At 48.8% G+C, this 18,937-nt stretch overlaps 3 protein-coding genes across 6 annotated transcripts; all 3 read left to right on the top strand.

Moving 5' to 3' along the window:
• The first annotated feature begins 283 nt into the window (after positions 1-283).
• Positions 284-4,845, top strand: CKS1B (CDC28 protein kinase regulatory subunit 1B). Its single transcript, NM_001265747.1, has 3 exons — positions 284-417; positions 3,590-3,717; positions 4,332-4,845. Exons 1-3 carry the CDS (start codon positions 359-361, stop codon positions 4,382-4,384), a joined length of 240 nt encoding a protein of 79 aa, NP_001252676.1. The 5' UTR covers positions 284-358; the 3' UTR covers positions 4,385-4,845.
• A 3,585-nt stretch (positions 4,846-8,430) lies between these two features.
• On the top strand, positions 8,431-17,445 carry FLAD1 (flavin adenine dinucleotide synthetase 1). 4 transcript variants are annotated; one of them, XM_001114826.4, is made up of 8 exons: positions 8,431-8,489; positions 9,290-9,514; positions 12,462-13,206; positions 13,911-14,058; positions 14,510-14,608; positions 14,690-14,879; positions 17,047-17,120; positions 17,236-17,445. In XM_001114826.4, the coding sequence occupies exons 2-8, from the start codon at positions 9,434-9,436 to the stop codon at positions 17,369-17,371; spliced, it is 1,473 nt and encodes a 490-aa protein (XP_001114826.3). In that variant the 5' UTR covers positions 8,431-8,489; positions 9,290-9,433; the 3' UTR covers positions 17,372-17,445. The 4 variants fall into 4 exon arrangements, with proteins under 4 accessions (XP_001114826.3, XP_014966401.3, XP_028684350.2 ...); XM_015110915.3 differs by having other exon boundaries at positions 8,431-8,757; XM_028828517.2 differs by lacking the exon at positions 14,510-14,608.
• Positions 17,446-17,827: 382 nt separating this feature from the next.
• LENEP (lens epithelial protein) lies at positions 17,828-18,636 on the top strand. The gene has a single exon (XM_028828522.2). The coding sequence runs from the start codon at positions 17,934-17,936 to the stop codon at positions 18,117-18,119; it is 186 nt and encodes a 61-aa protein (XP_028684355.2). The 5' UTR covers positions 17,828-17,933; the 3' UTR covers positions 18,120-18,636.
• The last annotated feature ends 301 nt before the right edge of the window (positions 18,637-18,937 follow it).

The raw sequence follows: 18,937 nt of genomic DNA, 5'->3' as shown, positions 1-18,937 counted from the left end.
TCACTAACCCCTGACCCTCTACCTCAGGGTCCCTCCTTCACGCTTCCCACTTTCCCGAGTTAGCCAATGGCAGCGCGAAATCGTGCACAGAGGCAGTGGTGGCCAATAAGACGCCTACTTTCGACCCACGCTCGTTCTTGAGAAACGTAAGAACTGCCCTCCAATAAGGACCCAAGAGAAGTAAATCTAAGCCAATCGGAGGCTTGGAAGTACAGCTGTCCCGCCTTGAGCCAAACGGACCAATAGGAAGTGCGGGCGGCGTGTTTGAAAGCGAGGCCAAAGTGGGTGGGAGCGCGTGCTGCTGGGAGTTGCTTGGAGGTTGGCGGCGCGGGGCTGAAGGCTAGCAAACCGAGCGATCATGTCGCACAAACAGATTTACTATTCGGACAAATACGACGACGAGGAGTTTGAGTATCGGTTAGTGCTGGCGCGGGGGCAACAGCGAGGTCGTGAGCTTTGACCGCTGAGGAAACAAGCAATTAGTAACAGGAACTGAGGCGATAGAATTGGCGCATGCGTACGAGATGTGAACGGGCAAGGGTGTGATATTGGTGGAAGGCGTAAGGCGCATGCGCGGAGGTGGGAGCCTCTCATAAAACAATAAAGTGGTTGCGAATTTGGAGTCTGCCCTCAGTTGAGAGGAGGGAGTGGTAGGCGTGGTTAGAGTACTGACCACCCACACCCATGAGGGTTTCTGGATCATTCTCTGAACTTTATTGGGCAAACTTAACTTGCCTTGTAGAAACTGTTAGTTTTACAGTAATCCTGTGGAATCCAGTGGGAGAACGTAGCAAAAGCGGAGCTTGGAGTTTCCTCGCGTCCCTAATGCGAGAGTAGCGCTGAGAGAGTTGAATATTGCTTATTAACTCGTGAAAAAGACAAGGGGCATGGTTGTCTGGCTTGTGTTAGGAAAGGGACCGCTTGGGACTGAAATGGAATAAAACTGGCTAGGAGCATTGAGAAAATACTTAATATGGGTCTAATAGATGCCCTTTATCAAAGGAAACGGTTACGGAATACTTAACAGGTTTCAGGTGTTCTGCAAGGATAACACATGGTCTCTGCTGTTCACAAACTTAAAACTGTGAGTGATACCGACGGACACCAGAAAGGTGATAACACCCTTTGCTAGGAGCCATTACAGGGTGTGATGGGAGCACACGAGACTTGATAAGGAGAGGGAACTGGCGACCCGAAGGCTGCGGCTTCCTAGCTGTGCGCGGGTGTTGGGGTGGGGCTAGAAAGTCAGTCCCCTACTTTTGCTAACTCCAGGACCCCCCCCCACCCCACCCTTCGAGAACCCCCGCCGCCACCGCCTTAGAGGCTGACTTCTTACTTTCGGTCGGTCTTCTTCCCTGGGCTTGGTGTGGGGGCGGGGGAGTGTCCTAAAGGCCAATTCAGTGTGATGACTCTTTCACCACCATTGAAAACGAAACCAGTAGTAAACTAAATACGCGTGTTTTCATTTATATGTCGGAGATGAGAACACTGGGACAGAAAGAGGGGAACAATAGACGTTGGGGCCTACTTGAGGGAGAAGGGTGGGAGGAGGGAGAGGTTCAGGAAAAAAAAAACTGTCGGGTACTATGGTTAGTACCTGGGTCATAAAAGAATCTGTACACCAAACCCCCGAGTCAGGAGTTTACCTATATAACAAACCTGCACACGTACCCTTGAACATGAAACTTAAAATACTGAGAGGAAAAAAAAAGGAAGAGGGAAAGTTGGGGAAAGCTTGCTAGAGGACAGAGCCTGAGATGAGACTCTAAGAAAAAGGTATGTGGGAGAAAGCACCTCTTGACTGAAATTGTTTAGAAGACACTGGATAGCCATCTGCCAAGGGTGGGGATGATGGAATCCTGGCACTGGATACAGCATTCGGGTTTGATAAATTTCAAGTGCATAATCTAGATTGGGAATAAGGGAAGACACAGGACTCCAAAATGTTGGCATTATGCTAATCTACATTGTGATAATTAAGACCACTTCCTGGTTTGTTATCTTGTCTCCTCAGATGGAGAACATAAAATGAAAACTTGCTTTTCTTGTCTCTTCACCCAGCCTAGTTCAGGGCTTTAGGTCTTCAGAGAACTCGATGTGCATTGACACATATATAATCATCTTTATACCAAGACGACTCCAGATCCTCTTTGATATAATTAACTGTCTTTTCCTCAGCTGTTTTCCTCTACATCTGAACTAAACTAACTTAAAACTGTATGTGCTTATAAGAGATTTGCAGAGCTGGGAAGGAATCACCATTTCATCCCCTAGAAGATGAAACTTTTAACTTGGCAATGGCATTTTGGTTTAAGAGGGGTTTTTTGGTCTATGTATTGAAGCCAAATTTTGTGCCAGGGTGGTGGTAGGATGTGAGCTGTTTTCATATATTTGGACTAGAATTTTTTCTTTTAGGAGAATGGGGGGGAAACCACTGTTACTAGCACAGAGAGAGAACTTAGTACATTTTCACTGAGCATGATGAAGACTATCTGGATTAGTTTGAGTCACATCAGGGTAATAATTTCTTTGCCATGAAGGGAGACTTATCCTTGGTTAGAAAAGCACGGAATTTCCCAAAAAAAGTCTCAAGGTACATCCCTCCAGAATTAGGAAGATAAGATTCAGGATAGATTTTTTTTTTTTTTTTTTTGGAAGAGACAAGGTCTTGCTTTATTGCCCAGACTGGAGTACAGTGGCTATTCACAGGCACAACCATTGTGCACTGCAGCCCTTTTTTTTTTTTTTTTTCTCTTTTTTTTGAGACGGAATCTCACTCTATTGCCCAGATCTCAGCTCACTACAACCTCCGCCTCCTGGACTCAAGGGATTCTCTCCTGCCTCAGCCTCCCAAATAGCTGGGATTACAGGTGCATGCCACCACACCCGGCTCTTTTTTTGTATTTTTAGTAGAGATGGGGTTTCACGTTGTTGGTCAGGCTGGTCTCAAACTCCTGACCTCAAGTGATCCACCCACCTCAGCCTCCCAAAATGCTGGGATTACAGGCATGAGCCACTGTCCCTGGCCTATTCTGTATTTTAATCAAAGATTTCAAACTTCATACTGTATCTTTGTCAAACTCCTGAGTTCAAATTACTCTCCTGCCTCAGCCTCCCGAGTAGCTGGGACTATAGGTATGTGCCACCATGCCTGGCTTAGATTTTAAAGGATATTTCATTTCATCCTTTGTGATGACTTGTCCACACAGTACTCCATAAAAGGCGTTTCCTCTCCACAGAATAACTTCTCTTCCTTCCTTCTAATTATTAACACTGTGTGCTCCGTGGGGCTCCCATTATATTGTAGGCAATCAACTAGAAGACTATAAGGTCCATGAAGGCAGAGAAAATGTGCCTGGAACTTAAGTGCTTATTCACTGGAATTATTCACTAATTTGTATTTTTCATATACTCTCAGAATTTATATAACATAGCCTGTATTTCTAGCTGCTGCTACCCCACAATAAAATTATATAAACTCTGACATCAGAAACTAGTTTTTCTTTCCTTTCTTGGCCTTGTAAACAGGCAGTTGTCTGAGACTATATCTGGTACTAACAAATTCCTCACTTCTCCGTTTCTGTTACAGACATGTCATGCTGCCCAAGGACATAGCCAAGCTGGTCCCTAAAACTCATTTGATGTCTGAATCTGAATGGAGGAATCTTGGCGTTCAGCAGAGTCAGGGATGGGTCCATTATATGATCCATGAACCAGGTCAGTGCACTGGCTAAAAACAACCATATAGAACTGCTACACTGAGAGAATGAAGGAATAAGATTGTATAACCCAAATAGGGAGATAGGAAATAGTTTATTGGTTTCTTCCCCCTCTAGTCATGGGGGATTAAAAAAAAAAAAAAAAACTAGTGACCAAAAATAAGATTAAAAAAGTGACAGGTTCAGAGACAACCTGTCACTAAAAAACCTCCTGTAATCTTCCATTCAATCAGAGGGTATTCTTTTTAAGGCCACATATAGCCTGGTCATAGTCCCTGCCTCATTCTCCATCAGAAAACATTCTTGGATGTATTCCAAATAAGCAAAGGAAAGTATATTTATTGATAAGGCACCAGACACCCAGCTGCCAGGCAAAACTTAATAAAGGACACCCTGGGGCTGTATAAACATAGCAAAAGAACTGATATTAACAATTCTGTACTTGGCAGACAGTCCAGATTCTGGGTCTGCTTCTCAAGGCCATATGCTTAAGTCTTTATTTAGTTATAAAGATCTGAGTGGGTGATAGCTGGGGAGATGGTAGTGGAATACACTATAGGTTGTACATAGAATGGTGTGCGCTTGTCTCTTAGATTTCCCTCACTCTTTCAGAACCTCACATCTTGCTGTTCCGGCGCCCACTACCCAAGAAGCCAAAGAAATGAAGCTGGCAAGCTACTTTTCAGCCTCAAGCTTTACACAGCTGTCCTTACTTCCTAACATCTTTCTGATAATATTATTATGTTGCCTTCTTGTTTCTCACTTTGATATTTAAAAGATGTTCAATACACTGTTTGAATGTGCTGGTAACTGCTTTGCTTCTTGAGTAGAGCCACCACCACCATAGTCTAGCCAGATGAGTGCTCTGTGGACCCACAGCCTCAGCTGAGTGTGACCCCAGAAGCCACGATGTGCTCTGTATCCAGAACACACTTGGCAGATGGAGGAAGCATCTGAGTTTGAGACCATGGCTGTTAACAGAGATCATGTAAACTTGCTGTTTTTGTTTTTTTCCTGCCGGGTGTTGTATGTATGGTGACTTGTGGATTTATGTTTCAGTGTACTGGAAACTTTCCATTTTATTCAAGAAATCTGTTCATGTTAAAAGCCTTGATTAAAGAGGAAGTTTTTATAATCTAATGCTGTAATTGTAAGGGTTTTTTCCCCTCACTCAGGGTGAGCATCATCAATATCATGGTTCTAATTACATGCCCTTCAGTTTGATAATGAAGCTCAGCTCTTTGCTGATAATGAGGTTTATTTTAACATTCAGATAACTCGTTTTTAATCTACTTTAAGCAGACTTGCTGTCAAACATCTACTGAAACATATTTCACTCTAACTACTGGCCCGAGGTAGAGGTTATATAGGGACAACTTCATCTCATCCAAACAAATGAACTGCTTCCTACAGTCGGGGTGCTGCCTTTAACATAGTCCCAATATTTGAATGGCACACACGGGTAAAAGGATGCTTGTGTGTCCCAATTCCTAATAGGAATAATAGGCACACCTATGACCTATTCACTGTGCCCCTCGGTTGGGGGAGGTTTTCAGCTGTTCTTAACTTTGGTTGGGCATTGGAATCACCTGGGGAGCTTTACAAGTACTGATGCCTGCTTGAGTCATTCTTAAGGATTCTTAATTGGTCTGGAGTGTGGACTGGGGGCAAAGATTTCAGGCATCTTATGCAGGTAGGTAAAGAAGGAAGCTTTGAGAAAACAGGTGCAAAATGTAGCTGTTTAAGAAAACATTCCAGGCCGGGCGTGGTGGCTCATGCCTGTAATCTCAACACTTTGGGAAGCTAAGGAGGGCAGATCACTTGAGGTCAGGAGTTTGAAACCAGCCTGGCCAACATGGTGAAACCCCATCTCTACTAAAACTACAAAATTAGCCGGGCGTGGTGGCACATGCCTGTAATCCCAGCTACTCGGGAGGCTGAGGTAGGAGAATCACTTGAACCTGGGAGGCAGAGGTTGTAGTAAGCCAAGATCACGCCATTGCGCTTCAGCCTGGGCAACAAGAGTGAAACTCTGTCTTCAAAAAAAATAAAAATAAATTAGCCGGGCGTGGTGTGTGCCTGTAATCCCTGCTACTCAGGAGACTGAGGCGAGAGGATCGCTTGAACCCGAGAGGCAGAGGTGGCAGTAAGCCAAAATCACGCCACTGCACTCAGCCTGGGCGACAGAAGCTGTCTCAATTAAAAAAAGCATTCCACAGAATAATAACTTCCCCTTTAGTCTAACAAAGTAGTAGTACTAAGTAAGGATATTAATCTCCCCCATTTTTTCTGTCTTCCATCCACTTATTCCTAAAATAGCAGGCATCAACATCGGGAAAACTCATTAGAAATGCAAATTATTGGGCTCCAACCTAGACCTAGTGAATCCTAAACCCAGGGTTGGGCACCGGGGCAATGTTTTAACACAAGCTCTCCGACTGATTCTGATGTACACTTACTTAAGCTTGAGAATCCACTGGGAAAATACTGGAACAGACTTGGTATTCTGTTTTGGGAGGGGATCAAATATCACCTGTATTACTAATAAAGATATTGGAACATGTGGTTTACTAGGCAAGTGGAATTCCTGTTTTGCCCCTTTTTTTTTTCAAAGAGCTGACTTTTTATAATTGAAAGAAATGAGGGCCAAGTACGGGGACTCACACCTGTAATCCCAACACTTTGAGAGGCCAAGGCAGGGAATCACTTGAGCCCAGGAATTCAAGACCAGCCTGTGCAACATGACCAAACCCCGTCTCTACTAAAAATACAAAAATTAGCCAGGCATGGTGGGGCGCCCCTGTGGGCCAGCTACTCTGGAGTCTGAGATGGGAGGATCTCTTGAGCCCAGGAGGTCAAGGCTGCAGTGAACGGTGCTTGTGTCACTGCACTCCAGCCTGAGCAACAGAGACTGATTCAAAAAAAAAAAGAGGGGGGGGCTTATTACTTGAAAGAATGGTATAGACGTCTGATCACCTGAATCTACCATCCACAGTGTTTTGCGGTTGTGTGGCAAACCTTCACCTTTTTGAGGCAGTTCCTCGTCTGTAAAATTAGCATGATATGTATCTCATAGGGGTTTTTTTTTTCTTTTTGATGGAGTCTCGCTGTCGCCCAGGCTGGACTGCAGTGACACAATCTCGGCTTACTGAAAGCTCCGCCTCCCAGGTTCACACCATTCTTCTGCCTCAGCCTCCCGAGTAGCTGGGACTACAGGCGCCCGCCACCGCGCGCGGCTAATTTTTTGTGTTTTTAGTAGAGACGGGGTTTCTCCATGTTGGTCAGGCTGGTCTCCAACTCCTGACCTCAGGTGATCTGCCCGCCTCGGCCTCCCAAAGTGCTGGGACAAGGTGTGGTTTAGCAGTCCTACAAAGAATGAATTTGGCCGGGCGCGGTGGCTCACGCTTGTAATTACAGCACTTTGGGCGGCCGAGGCGGGTGGATCACGAGATCAGGAGATCGAGATCATCCTGGCTATCACGCTGAAAACCCGTCTCTACTAAAAAAAAAAAAAAAAAAAAAAAAAAAATATATATATATATATATATATATATACACACACACACACAAAAAAAAAAAAAAAAAAAAAAAAATTAGCCGTGCGTGGTGGCGGGCGCCTGTAGTCCCAGCTACTCGGGAGGCTGAGGCAGGAAAATGGCATGAACCCGGGAGGCGGAGCTTGCAGTGAGCCGAGATCGCGCCACTGCACTCCAGCCTGGGTGACAGAGCGAGACTCCGCCTCAAAAATCAAAAAGAATGAATTCAGGCCCTTACCATTCAAAATGTAGTCCACAGAGCAGTGGGATCACCATCACATGGGAAATAGCTAAATGCAGATCTCAGGCCCCACCCAAACCTACTGAATCAATCTGCATATGAGAAGATCCCCAGATTATTACTGGAAAAAAGTTTAAGATGCACGTTTGGGCCAAAGGCAACTGAAATGGGGGTAAGCTCGGATGATGTGAGGATCCAGAGTAAACATGTAAGGCACTCCCTATTCGCTGCCTCGTTTGCACCTACAAGACCAGTAACTGGGAAAGGTGTCATTTGAACTAAGCACCATCTGGAGCAAGGTGGAGGAAGAGAGGGTTTTGGGACTCTTTCTTGTCAAAGAGGTTTAAGTAATTAGTTTTGTCTATTATACTAGAGATAAGTTAAGGTTCCACACACCAAAAGCTCACCTACTCCAGGGTCTTCATACCCGACAGACAATGGTGATAATCTTTCTCCGTGTCCCTCCAACTTCTGCTACAAAGTAAGATCCCTGCTCACTCCAAAAGCCCTTAGCCTAGTGTTAGAGTCACAGTGAATGAAAATAGCTTAAACCATGGCTAACTGACTCATTAAATAAAACAAAGCAACATATGCATAACAATAATTTGAATCCAGCACCAGAAACACCCCTAGGACCTTACTTCACCTCCAACCACTGCTCCTTTCGCGCCCTAAACTCCTGAGGTCCCGCGCCCTAAACTCCTGAGGTCCCGCCCCCGATCGTGGGCTAAGGTCCGGCCCCCGTATTTCCGGGCGAGGGGTGGCCAAGTGATTGTCGCCTATAACAATCAGGCCCTGCTCTCACCCACTGGCTAAAACCTGAGAGCGACAGTTGAATATACCAATGGGACCCTGGAAGAGTCTAAGCGACAGCCAAAATCACCACTCAATGTCAGCTAAGTGTGAATAAGGCGGGACTTTAAGTACGGAAGCTGCCCCGGGACATGAGGAAAGGAACAAGGGAAAGACCCGGTGAAGGGGCAGAACAGGCAGGTGAGAGCCTAGGAGCCCTCAGTAATCTGAAGCTTGGTGGGGACAAGGGATTTCAGGGCTAGAAAGGGTGCAGAAGCCTGAAGTAGAAAGAGACGGGATTTTGGTCCGGGGTGGAGAGAGCGAATGCATTGAAAAGGGCCAAGGCCCAGGATAACGTAGACATTTAAAGGGGCAGATGCCCCGAAGAGACATTCAAAAGGATACAGATGTCCAAGATAGAGCAGACACTTGAGGAGACCAGCTCAGCAAACGGAAGACACTTAAAGCGGTAGGTTCTCAAGAGAGAAGGAGTTTTTAAGACTAGAGTTAAGCTTAGAAGACATTTAAAAGGGCATGGGGGCCGGGCACGGTGGCTCAAGCCTGTAATCCCAGCACTTTGGGAGGCCGAGACGGGCGGATCACGAGGTCAGGAGATCGAGACCATCCTGGCTAACACGGTGAAACCCCGTCTCTACTAAAAATACAAAAAAAAAAAAAAAATAAGCCGGGCGAGGTGGCGGGCGCCTGTAGTCCCAGCTGCTCGGGAGGCTGAGGCAGGAGAATTGCGCGAACCCGGGAGGCGGAGCTTGCAGTGAGCGGAGATCTGGCCACTGCACTCCAGCCTGGGCGACAGAGCCAGACTCTGTCTCAAAAAAAAAAAAAAAAAAAAGGGCATGGGTTGGGATTGGGGAACACGTTTATTAAAGAGGCAGGAATAAAGGAGTCGCTTGTCAAGGATCTGGTTAGAGAAGACTAGGGTCTTCCTCTAAGGAGGAACGTGCACGCCTGCTCTCCCCCATTGTCCTTTCTGGCTTCTCCAGGTTCCCTCGACCCAGGATCCCCTGTTCCCAGGCTATGGCCCCCAGTGCCCTGTAGACCTGGCGGGCCGCCTGTGCTTGCGACCCCTATTTGGGGGTCTGGGTGGCTACTGGAGGGCCTTGCAGAGGGGCAGAGAAGGCAGGACCATGACATCTAGGGCCTCTGAACTTTCCCCGGGGCGCAGCGTGACGGCTGGCATCATCATTGTTGGAGATGAGATCCTTAAGGTGTGTCTGGGACAGAAAAGGGGGGAGGGCGCCGCGTTCTCTTGTCCTTAAGGGCCTGCTGCACATCCCTCCATGGAGGGAAATGAGACAGGGTGGGAGCCTCCTTGCTGCAGTAGGATCCTGGAGTGGATGCAGCATACTGAAGGAAAATTAACCCTCATTCTTTGAATTACTCTACTGAAAAACTTGTAGCAAAGTCCCTACAATTTTTCAACCTGAGAGCTGATTGAAGAAAAATAAAAATAAAAAGGTCATTGCAATTTACCAAGCAGTATGGTAGAGGGCAGAGGGGCTACACAACAATGACAGGAAGCCCCTTGAGTAGAGGAGGTACAGGTGTATGTATTGTATATTTAAGAGTTTTACTCAGCCTTTTTGGAAATGACTCAAGGATGACAAGGGTTTTTTTATTTTTGAGACAGGATTTTGCTCTGTCAGCTAGGCTGGAATGCAGTGGCACAGTCACAGCTCACTGAAGCCTCCATTTCCAGGCTCAAGCAGTCCTCCTGCCTCAGCCTCTGAAGTTGCTGTGACTACAGGTGTTAGCTACCACACCTGGCTAATTTATTTTTATTTTTTTGCAGAAACAGGGTCTCACTGTGTTGCCCAGGCTGGTCTCAAACTCCTGGGCTCAAGTGATCCTCCCACACCTCATCCTCCCAAAGTGCTGGGATTATAGGCATGAACCGCCGAGCTTGGCCAAATGTCAAGTTTTAATAGTAATCTTTTTTAATATTCTTTGTAAATTTGTCTTTTTTTTTTTTTTTTAAGATAGCGTCTCACTCTGTTGCCCAGGCTGGAGTGCATTGGTGGAATCTTAGCTGACTGCACCTCTACCTCTCATGTTCAAGCAGTTCTCATGCCTCAGCCACCCGAGTAGTTGGGATGACAGGCATGAGCTACTGCACTCAGCCTTAATAGACCCTTTTTTTTTTTTTTTTTTTTAATTTTTGGTAGGGATGGACAGGGTTTCACCATGGCTGGTCTTGAACTCCTGACCTCAAGTGATCCACCCACCTCAGCCTCCCAAAATGTTGGGATTACAGGCGTGAGCCACCGCACCCAGCCCTGACCCCCTATTTTTATTTTTGTATGTGTGTGTATGTGTGTGAGACAGAGTTTCGCTCCTGTTGCTGAGGCTGGAGTGCAAATGGTTGCTCACTGCAACCTCTGCCTCCTAGGTTCAAGCAGTTCTCTCACCTCAGCCTCCCAAGTAGCTGAGATTACAGGCACCTGCCACCACGCCTGTCTAATTTTTGTATTTTTAGTAGAGACGGGATTTCACCATTTTGGCCAGGGTGATGACCCTTATATTTTAAGTGCCTACTAGAGCCTGGCAGTGTGCTATACATCACATATATGTGATTTTACTAATCTTCACAACAACCCTACAAAGTTGGCACTTTTTTTCTTTTTTAAAATTTTATTTTTCTGTGTGTGTTTGTTTTATAAACGGGGTTCTCACAATGTTAAACAGCCCAGCCTCAAGCAATTCTCCCACCTCAGCCTCCCAAAGTGATGGGTTTACAGGCATAAGCCATCTTGCCCAGCCTTTTTTTTTTTTTGAGACAAAATCTCACTGTCACCCAGGCTAGAGCTAATTTTTTGTATTTTTGTGTACAGACAGGGTTTCACCATGTTGCCCAGGCTGGTCTCGAACTCCTAGGCTCAAGCAGTCCTCCCACCTCAGCCTCCCAAAATGCTGGGATTACAGGCATGAGCCACCACACCTGGTCAGCAAAAAAGCCCAATTAATGATTAAACTGAGGGTCAGAGAGGTTGAGAAACCTGCCCAGGGTTACATACCTAGGAAGTTGTAGAGATGGGATTCCAGCCTAATGCCTGATAATCTCTTACTCCAAAACACAAACCCTTTTTTTTTCTTTGGTGACAGGGTCCCTGTCACCCAGGCTGGAGTACAGTGGCACGATCTCGGCTCACTGCAGTCTCTGCCTTCCGGGCTCAAGCAGTCCACCCACTTCAGCCTCCCAAGTAGCTGGGACTACAGGCATGTGCCACCACGCCCGGCTAGTTTTTTTTATTTCTTTGTAGAGATGGGGTTTTACCATATTGTGCCAGTTGGTCTTGAACTTCTGAGCTCAAGCAAGCCACCCCGCTTAGCCTCCCAAAGGTCTGAAATTACAGGCATGAGCCATCACGCCCGGCCATCAGAACACAAACCCTTAACCACTAAACCCATTGTAGACAATTAGAGGGAGATGGGGCTGGAAAAGAAGATAGGGTGTACGCCACAGACAGCCCCAAATACTCTGCAAAGGAATTTGAACTTTATTCTGTATACATTTGGAAACAACAAATGGCTTTTAAGTCCAAGAGTGATGCAATCACAGTGACGCATTAATAAAGGTTACTGAGGAGACAGAGCAGAGCACTGTGGCTGGAGGCTGGAAGCCTGGCCAGGAAGCTGTTGCCATTGTCCAGGTGAAAGGTGCTAAGGACCTGCTTGGTGGCAGTGGGGACAGAAAGAAGAAAGCAGGCCAGGCGTGGTGGCTCCCACCTGTAATTCCAGCACTTTGGGAGGCTGAGGCAGGGGGATCACTTGAGACCAAGAATTCAACACCAGCCTGGGCAACATGGCAAGACCCCATTTCCACAAAAAAAAATTAAAATCAGCTGAGCGTGGTGGCACGCACCTGTAGTCTCAGCTACTCGGAAGGCTGAGGTGGCCCTTGAGCCCAGGAGGTTGAGGCTGCAGTGAGTTGTGATTGAGCCACTATACTCCAGCCTGGGTGACAGAGACCCAGCTTTAAAAACAAACAAATGGATTTTCCCACTCTTGTGTCCAGTCCAGGCCCCTCAGCAGCCTGAGGTGGTGTCCTTCAAAGAGCAGAGCACTGCATCATCAGGTGGATGCAGCCATCATCTCCAACCCCCTGCCCTTCATCCCTACAGTACTGACGGCCTCATCCTCCCCTTCAACCCCCAGGGACACACTCAGGACACCAACACCTTCTTTCTGTGCCGGACACTGCGCTCCCTAGGGGTCCAGGTTTGCCGAGTCTCAGTTGTACCTGATGAGGTAGCCACCATTGCAGCTGAGGTCACCTCTTTCTCCAACCGCTTCACCCATGTCCTCACAGCAGGGGGCATCGGCCCCACTCATGATGATGTGACCTTTGAGGCAGTGGCACGGGCCTTTGGGGATGAGCTGAAGCCACACCCTGAGCTGGAAGCAGCCACCAAAGCCCTAGGAGGGGAAGGCTGGGAGAAGCTGTCATTGGTGCCCTCCTCTGCCCGCCTGCATTACGGCACAGATCCTCGCACTGGTCATCCCTTCAGATTCCCACTGGTCTCCGTCCGAAATGTCTACCTCTTCCCAGGCATTCCAGAGCTGCTGCAGCGGGTGCTGGAGGGGCTGAAGGGACTGTTCCAAAACCCAGCTGTTCAGTTCCACTCAAAGGAGCTGTATGTGGCTGCTGATGAAGCCTCCATTGCCCCCATTCTGGCTGAGGCCCAGGCCCACTTTGGACGTAGGCTTGGCCTGGGTTCCTACCCTGACTGGGGCAGCAACTACTATCAGGTGAAGCTGACTCTAGACTCAGAGGAAGAAGGACCCCTGGAGGAATGCCTGGCCTACCTGACTGCCCGTTTGCCCCAGGGATCGCTGGTCCCCTACATGCCCAACGCCGTGGAGCAGGCCAGTGAGGCTGTATACAAACTCGCTGAATCAGGTAGGGACCTTATGGAGGAGGGGCAGTATGCCCAAAGCCATTGGTGCCACCCCAGATCTCAGTAATGCAGGGGCTGTTGGGTGCTTCCTGCAAATCCCAGGGAGGGCAGAAGATAGCTTCTGTTAATTCATTATTCTTCCAATAAACGTTGATTGAGTACCTACTTTCATCAGCACTGTGCTAGGTGTTGGGAATATAGCCCAAAAGAATAATGTATGCCCTGCTCTTGTGGACGAGTGTTTTAACAAGAAAGATGGACATTAAACAGGTGATCCTGCATGGGGTGATGAAGGGAGTGATCTCCCACAGCAGGGAGATCAGCCTTGATCTGGGGTCAGAGAAGGCAAAGTGACATAAACTGAGCGATAAGGAGGATTTGGTCTAGTAGGTGGGCAAGAGCCAATAGTATGAATGATGGCCTGCAAGGAAGCAGCATGGGGTTTAGGGGAATGGAAGGAAGCCCACACCCCACGCCCCCTGCTACGGAGGAATGACACTGAGGCTACCGTGAGGTGTGGCTGGGTGGCAGATGGCAGGTCAGGGGCCAACTCTGCAGGGCCTAGTGAGCAGCATGAAGGAGTTTGGACTTTATCCTCAGACAATTGGGAAGATATCGAAGGGTTTAAGCAAGGGCAGCATGCCTTCACTCCCCTTTGATAGCCATATGTGTCCATCTGATGCCCTCTTCCCTGCCTGCTTGGCAGGGTCTTCTCTGGGGGAAAAGGTGGCAGGTGCCCTACAGACCATTGAGACCGCCCTGGCTCAGTACAGCCTCACCCAGCTCTGTGTGGGCTTCAACGGGGGCAAAGACTGCACCGCCCTCCTGCACCTCTTCCATGCAGCTGTGCAGAGGTGAGCCTGCCCCCTGGGAGACAAGACCCCTGATCTGTTTCTCCAGTTCCACATCCCAGAAAGCAAGGGGAGAGGGAGTGTATAGGTGGAGTTCAAGGGGGAGATAGTCTTGGTGATCTCTCAGTTCCATTCTCCCACCATATTGAGCATATGATATGTGCCTGGCCTTGTGTATGGATGTGCAGGCCACTATCCCTGACCACAGGGAAGTCACAGTCCACTGGGGAGATGGGAGATTTACATACCTGAACCAGGGATGCGTGTTTAGATTTGAGAGGTGAAAGGTCAGAGTGGGCTTCCCAGAGGAAGTGGGTCTAATGGATGGAAAGGACAAGGAAAAGAGAGAAGGGGTGGGAGTCTGTTCCAGGGGCCAAAGAGAACAGTGAGCTGTTTCAGGAGAGCCATTTCCCTGTCCATGCTGGCAAGCCTGTGGATTCTTCCCCCTCCGCAGGAAATTACCTGATGTTCCAAACCCCCTCCAGATCCTGTATATCCGCAGCATCTCCCCTTTCCCTGAGCTGGAACAATTTCTACAGGATACTATCAAGAGGTACTAGGGGCCTGGAGGTTTGGGCTCCAAGAGAAGCTTGACAGAGCTCACTCCCGACCCCTACTTCTGTTTCTTCCTAAGGTATAATCTGCAGATGTTGGAAGCTGAGGGCAGCATGAAGCAGGCCCTGGGTGAACTGCAGGCACGGCACCCCCAGCTGGAGGCTGTCCTGATGGGCACCCGCCGGACTGACCCCTACTCCTGTAGCCTCTGCCCTTTCAGCCCCACTGACCCAGGCTGGCCTGTGTTCATGCGCATCAACCCACTGCTGGTAATGGGGAAGAGGGTTGATCGCCTTCAGTCTCACGTGCCCCATCAGTCACTGCACCCTAGCTCACTTGTAGTAGTGGGGAGGCTAGAGCCTGGAACCTGGATGAAGGGGCCTCATCATCCAAGTGAGGCAGTGCTATCTGTTCATTCATCCTTTTGACCAATATTTATTGAGCCCAAATTCAATAGCAGGCATTGTGCTTCCTACTGTGGACAGAATAGTGACTTAGACCTGTGCTGTCTAATATAGCCACTAATTATTTATTTATACTTAAATTTTAATTAATTAGAATGAAATACTTATGACTAAAAACCACTGAATTATATACTTTAAAAGGATGAATTTGACAGCATGTGGATACCTCAATTTTTCAAATTAAGTACAATTAAAAATTCAGTTCTGGCTGGGCGCGTGGCTTATGCCTGTAATCTCAGCACTTTGAGAGGCCAAGGTGGGTGGATCACTTGAGGCCAGGAGTTCGAGACAGCCTGGCCAACATGGTGAAACCCCATCTCTACTAAAAATACAAAAAATTAGCCAGGCGTGGCCAGGTGCAGTGGCTCACACATATAATCCCAGCACTTTGGGAGGCCGAGGCAGGCGGATCATGAGGTCAGGAGATCGAGACCATCTTGGCTAACAGGGTGAAACCCCATCTCTACTAAAAATAGAAAAAATTAGTTGTGCGTGGTGGCGGGCATCTGTAGTCCCAGCTACTCAGGAGACTGAGGCAGGAGAATGGCGTGAACCTGGGAGGCAGAGCTTGCAGTGAGCTGAGGTCGCACCACTGCACTCCAGCCTGGGCAACAGAGCAAGACTCTGTCTCAAAAAAAAAAAAAAAAAAGCCAGGCATGGTGGCATGCACCTGTAGTCCTAGCTACTCGGGAGGCTAAGGCAGGAGAATTGCTTGAACCTAGGAGGCAGAGGTTGCAGTGAGCTGAGATCACACCACTGCACTCCAGCCTGGGCAACAGAGCAAGACTCTCTATCTCAAAAAAAAAAAAAAAAATGCAGGCCGGGCATAGTGGCTCACACCTGTAATCCCTGCACTTTGGGAGGCTGAGGCAGGTGGATCGCCTGAGGTCAGGAGATCGAGACCAGCCTGACCAAGATGATGAAACCCCGTCTCTACTAAAAATACAAAAATTAGCGGGACATGGTGGCAGGCACCTGTAATCCCAGCTACTTAGGAGGCTGAGGTAGGAGAATCACTTGAGCCTGGGAGGCAGAGATTGCAGTGAGCCTAGATGGCACCACTATACTCTAGCCTAGGCAACAGAGTGAGACTCCGTCCAAAAAAAAAATAACAGTACTTTAGTATTTGTACTAGCCACATTTCAAATGACCACCATATTAGACAGTAGAGATATAGAACATTTCCATCACCACAGAAAGTTCTGGCCAGGCATAGTGGCTCACACCTGTAATTCCAGCACTTTGGGAGGCCAAGGTGGGCTGATCAATGCCTGTAGTCCCAGCTACTCAGGCTGAGGCAGGAAGATCGCTTGAGCCAGGGAAGTCAAGGCTGCAGTGAGCCATGATCATGCCAGTGCACTCCAGCCTGGGCAACAGAAAAGACCTTCTCTTAAAAAAAAAAAAAAAAATCGGGCGGGGCATGGTGGCTCACGCCTGTAATCCCAGCACTTTGGGAGGCCGAGGCAGGTGGATCATGAAGTCAGGAGATCGAGACCATCCTGGCTAACATGGTGAAACCCCGTCTCTACTAAAAATACAAAAAATTAACCGGGCGTGGTGGCTGGCGCCTGTAGTCCCAGCTACTCAGGAGGCTGAGGCAGGAGAATGGCATGAACCCGGGAGGCAGAGGTTGCAGTGAGCCGAGATCGCGCCACTGCACCCCAGCCTGGGCGACAGAGCAAAACTCCGTCTCAAAAAATAAATAGACAGACATGGTCTCTGCCTGTCCTCCTGGAGCTCCACCCTTGCAGTAGAGGGTGGTTCAGGAATGGAAAGCAGAGAGTGGAGAAGATGAAGTCCTTATCTTTGTCTTTGCGTACATAGAGCAAGCTATACCAGAGAATCAGATAGCAAGCCCTCCTTCAGAGGCCAAGGGAGCAGAAGAGCCATCGATGGGCCCCTTCCCGGGACAGCAGGGGTAGAAGTGGGAGAGGGGAGCATTTGTGACTATTCTATTACTCTGACCTCCCAGGACTGGACCTACAGAGACATCTGGGACTTTCTGCGTCAGTTGTTTGTCCCATACTGTATCCTGTATGACCGAGGGTAAGGGTATTAGGGGAAGGGAATGGGTAAGGGAGTTTTTAGGGTGCTGGAATAGGGAGGGCCAGTAGGATTGCACACCCTACCACATACTTGCCCTCTACCCTCCCTGCTCCAGATACACATCACTGGGGAGTCGGGAGAATACCGTGCGGAACCCGGCTTTGAAGTGCCTGAGCCCAGGAGGACACCCCACATACCGTCCAGCCTACCTACTGGAGAACGAAGAAGAGGAGCGAAACTCCCGCACATGACCTCCCACCCTAGGAGGGAGGGAAGGACACTGTTCTAGGGTATAACCTGGCAATAAACCATGCCTGTCACTGTGCCTGTTGCTCTAGCTGTGTCTTCCTGCTCCAGAGGATGGGAGAAGCAGAATTGGGTCAAATGCTGCCAGCTCTGACTGGCTGTGCTCACTTTAAGGGGCAGGGCAGAACAGGCTGGAAAGGAGCTCTCACTGATGGTTCTCAATGTCAGCCTCAGCAGGAGCCCACCAGAGGGCAGAAGCAGGAGTTGTGCCAACCACTGGGAAAAGGGCAATCAGGCAGGGCAATACCCTGGCTGGAAGAGGGGAAGCTGCCTTGGCCTAGTTGTGGAGGATGAAAGATGGAGTGGCCAGGCCTTCCCTCCCACTAACCCCACCCTCCCATCCCTGTCTAGAGGGGCTGACTCAGCCTGTTCCCAGGCCTAGAACCTTCCCTTTGCTAAACCCTGGATCCTTTGTCTCTGTAGTCATGAGGCTGAAGGGGGTGGGGACAGTGTTGATAAAAGGCACTAGAGGCAGCTCCCACACCCTTCCTTAGAACTGCTGCCCACATGCAGCCCCGGACACAGCCCCTAGCCCAAACCCTACCTTTCTTCCTCGGAGGGGCCCCTCAAGACACTGGGCTGCGGGTGCCTGTCATTAAGATGGGCACAGGGTGGGAGGGCTTCCAGCGGACCCTGAAGGAAGTCGCCTACATCCTCCTCTGCTGCTGGTGTATCAAGGAACTGCTGGATTAATGGTGGCAGGGAACTGCCTCCTCTCCCCACCAGCACCATGGCTGGCATCGCTCAGGTGGGCAGGATAGAGTAAACAGGAGGCATAGCTGCAGCTTCTGTGGCAGAGCTTGCCTCAGCTTCTCATTCTCTTCTTTAGCCCCCAGCCCAATTGCCATCAAGACTCCTGGGGCCAGCTGTGCTTGACCAAGGATGGGCCATAAACAATGAGTAAAGAGTGAAGTGTGGATCCTGCTTTGAGCTGTGTCATCTGGCGGACCTGCCTCATCTCTGAGCCTCCTCCATTCCCAACCCCTGCCTCTGGGGAACCTCTGGTGGGCAGGAGCTTGGACTGATCTGGCTAGGACCCCAGTAAGATTGTGGCAAGACCTGGCACTCCTCCAAGCTTGGCACAGTGGGCCCACCAGCTCAGATGGTTGATCTTACTATACTCTCATAGTACCAAGAATGGACTGTCTCCTAAGATAACTGAGAATCACTGAATTATAAATATAATCCACAGGCTTTGAGGCCCAAGATTCTAAATGTCTAAAGGGGAATCAGAAAAAGTCAGCACTAGAAGGGTCTGAGAGCCAGGGTGCAGACCAGGGAGGGAAGGAGCTTGTCCTGAATAGAACCAAGATTGAAAGCCAGGTTCCTGAGTGGGGAGGGTGGAAGACAGTCCAGGTTCCTCTCAATCTGTGGGTAAGGAGGGGACCCAGCTTGAGTAGGGTCTTCATCTGTGAGGCCAAGGGTGTATGGAAACCCAGAGGACCCAGCCCTTTCCCAAATAGAAGACCTGCCCAGGCAGCTTCCTGCTTCTGAGGATCTTGGGGAAAGCA

The sequence above is a fragment of the Macaca mulatta genome, chromosome 1, assembly GCF_049350105.2.
Source record: "Macaca mulatta isolate MMU2019108-1 chromosome 1, T2T-MMU8v2.0, whole genome shotgun sequence".
Taxonomy (NCBI): domain Eukaryota; kingdom Metazoa; phylum Chordata; class Mammalia; order Primates; family Cercopithecidae; genus Macaca; species Macaca mulatta.
Note: the sequence above shows the minus strand (reverse complement) of the source record. Positions and strands in the feature narration are given on the sequence as shown.

What these genes read in the sequence shown, in the direction of transcription:
- FLAD1 (XM_001114826.4), top strand. Translation starts at nt 9,434, where the DNA reads ATGACATCTAGGGCCTCTGAACTTTCCCCGGGGCGCAGCGTGACGGCT. An exon ending in TTCCATGCAGCTGTGCAGAG is followed by an intron (nt 14,059 to 14,509) that starts GTGAGCCTGCCC and finishes CCCCCTCCGCAG; the next exon opens with GAAATTACCTGATGTTCCAA. An exon ending in CTACAGGATACTATCAAGAG is followed by an intron (nt 14,609 to 14,689) that starts GTACTAGGGGCC and finishes TTTCTTCCTAAG; the next exon opens with GTATAATCTGCAGATGTTGG.
- CKS1B (NM_001265747.1), top strand. Translation starts at nt 359, where the DNA reads ATGTCGCACAAACAGATTTACTATTCGGACAAATACGACGACGAGGAG. An exon ending in GACGAGGAGTTTGAGTATCG is followed by an intron (nt 418 to 3,589) that starts GTTAGTGCTGGC and finishes TTTCTGTTACAG; the next exon opens with ACATGTCATGCTGCCCAAGG. An exon ending in TTATATGATCCATGAACCAG is followed by an intron (nt 3,718 to 4,331) that starts GTCAGTGCACTG and finishes TCACTCTTTCAG; the next exon opens with AACCTCACATCTTGCTGTTC.
- LENEP (XM_028828522.2), top strand. Translation starts at nt 17,934, where the DNA reads ATGCAGCCCCGGACACAGCCCCTAGCCCAAACCCTACCTTTCTTCCTC.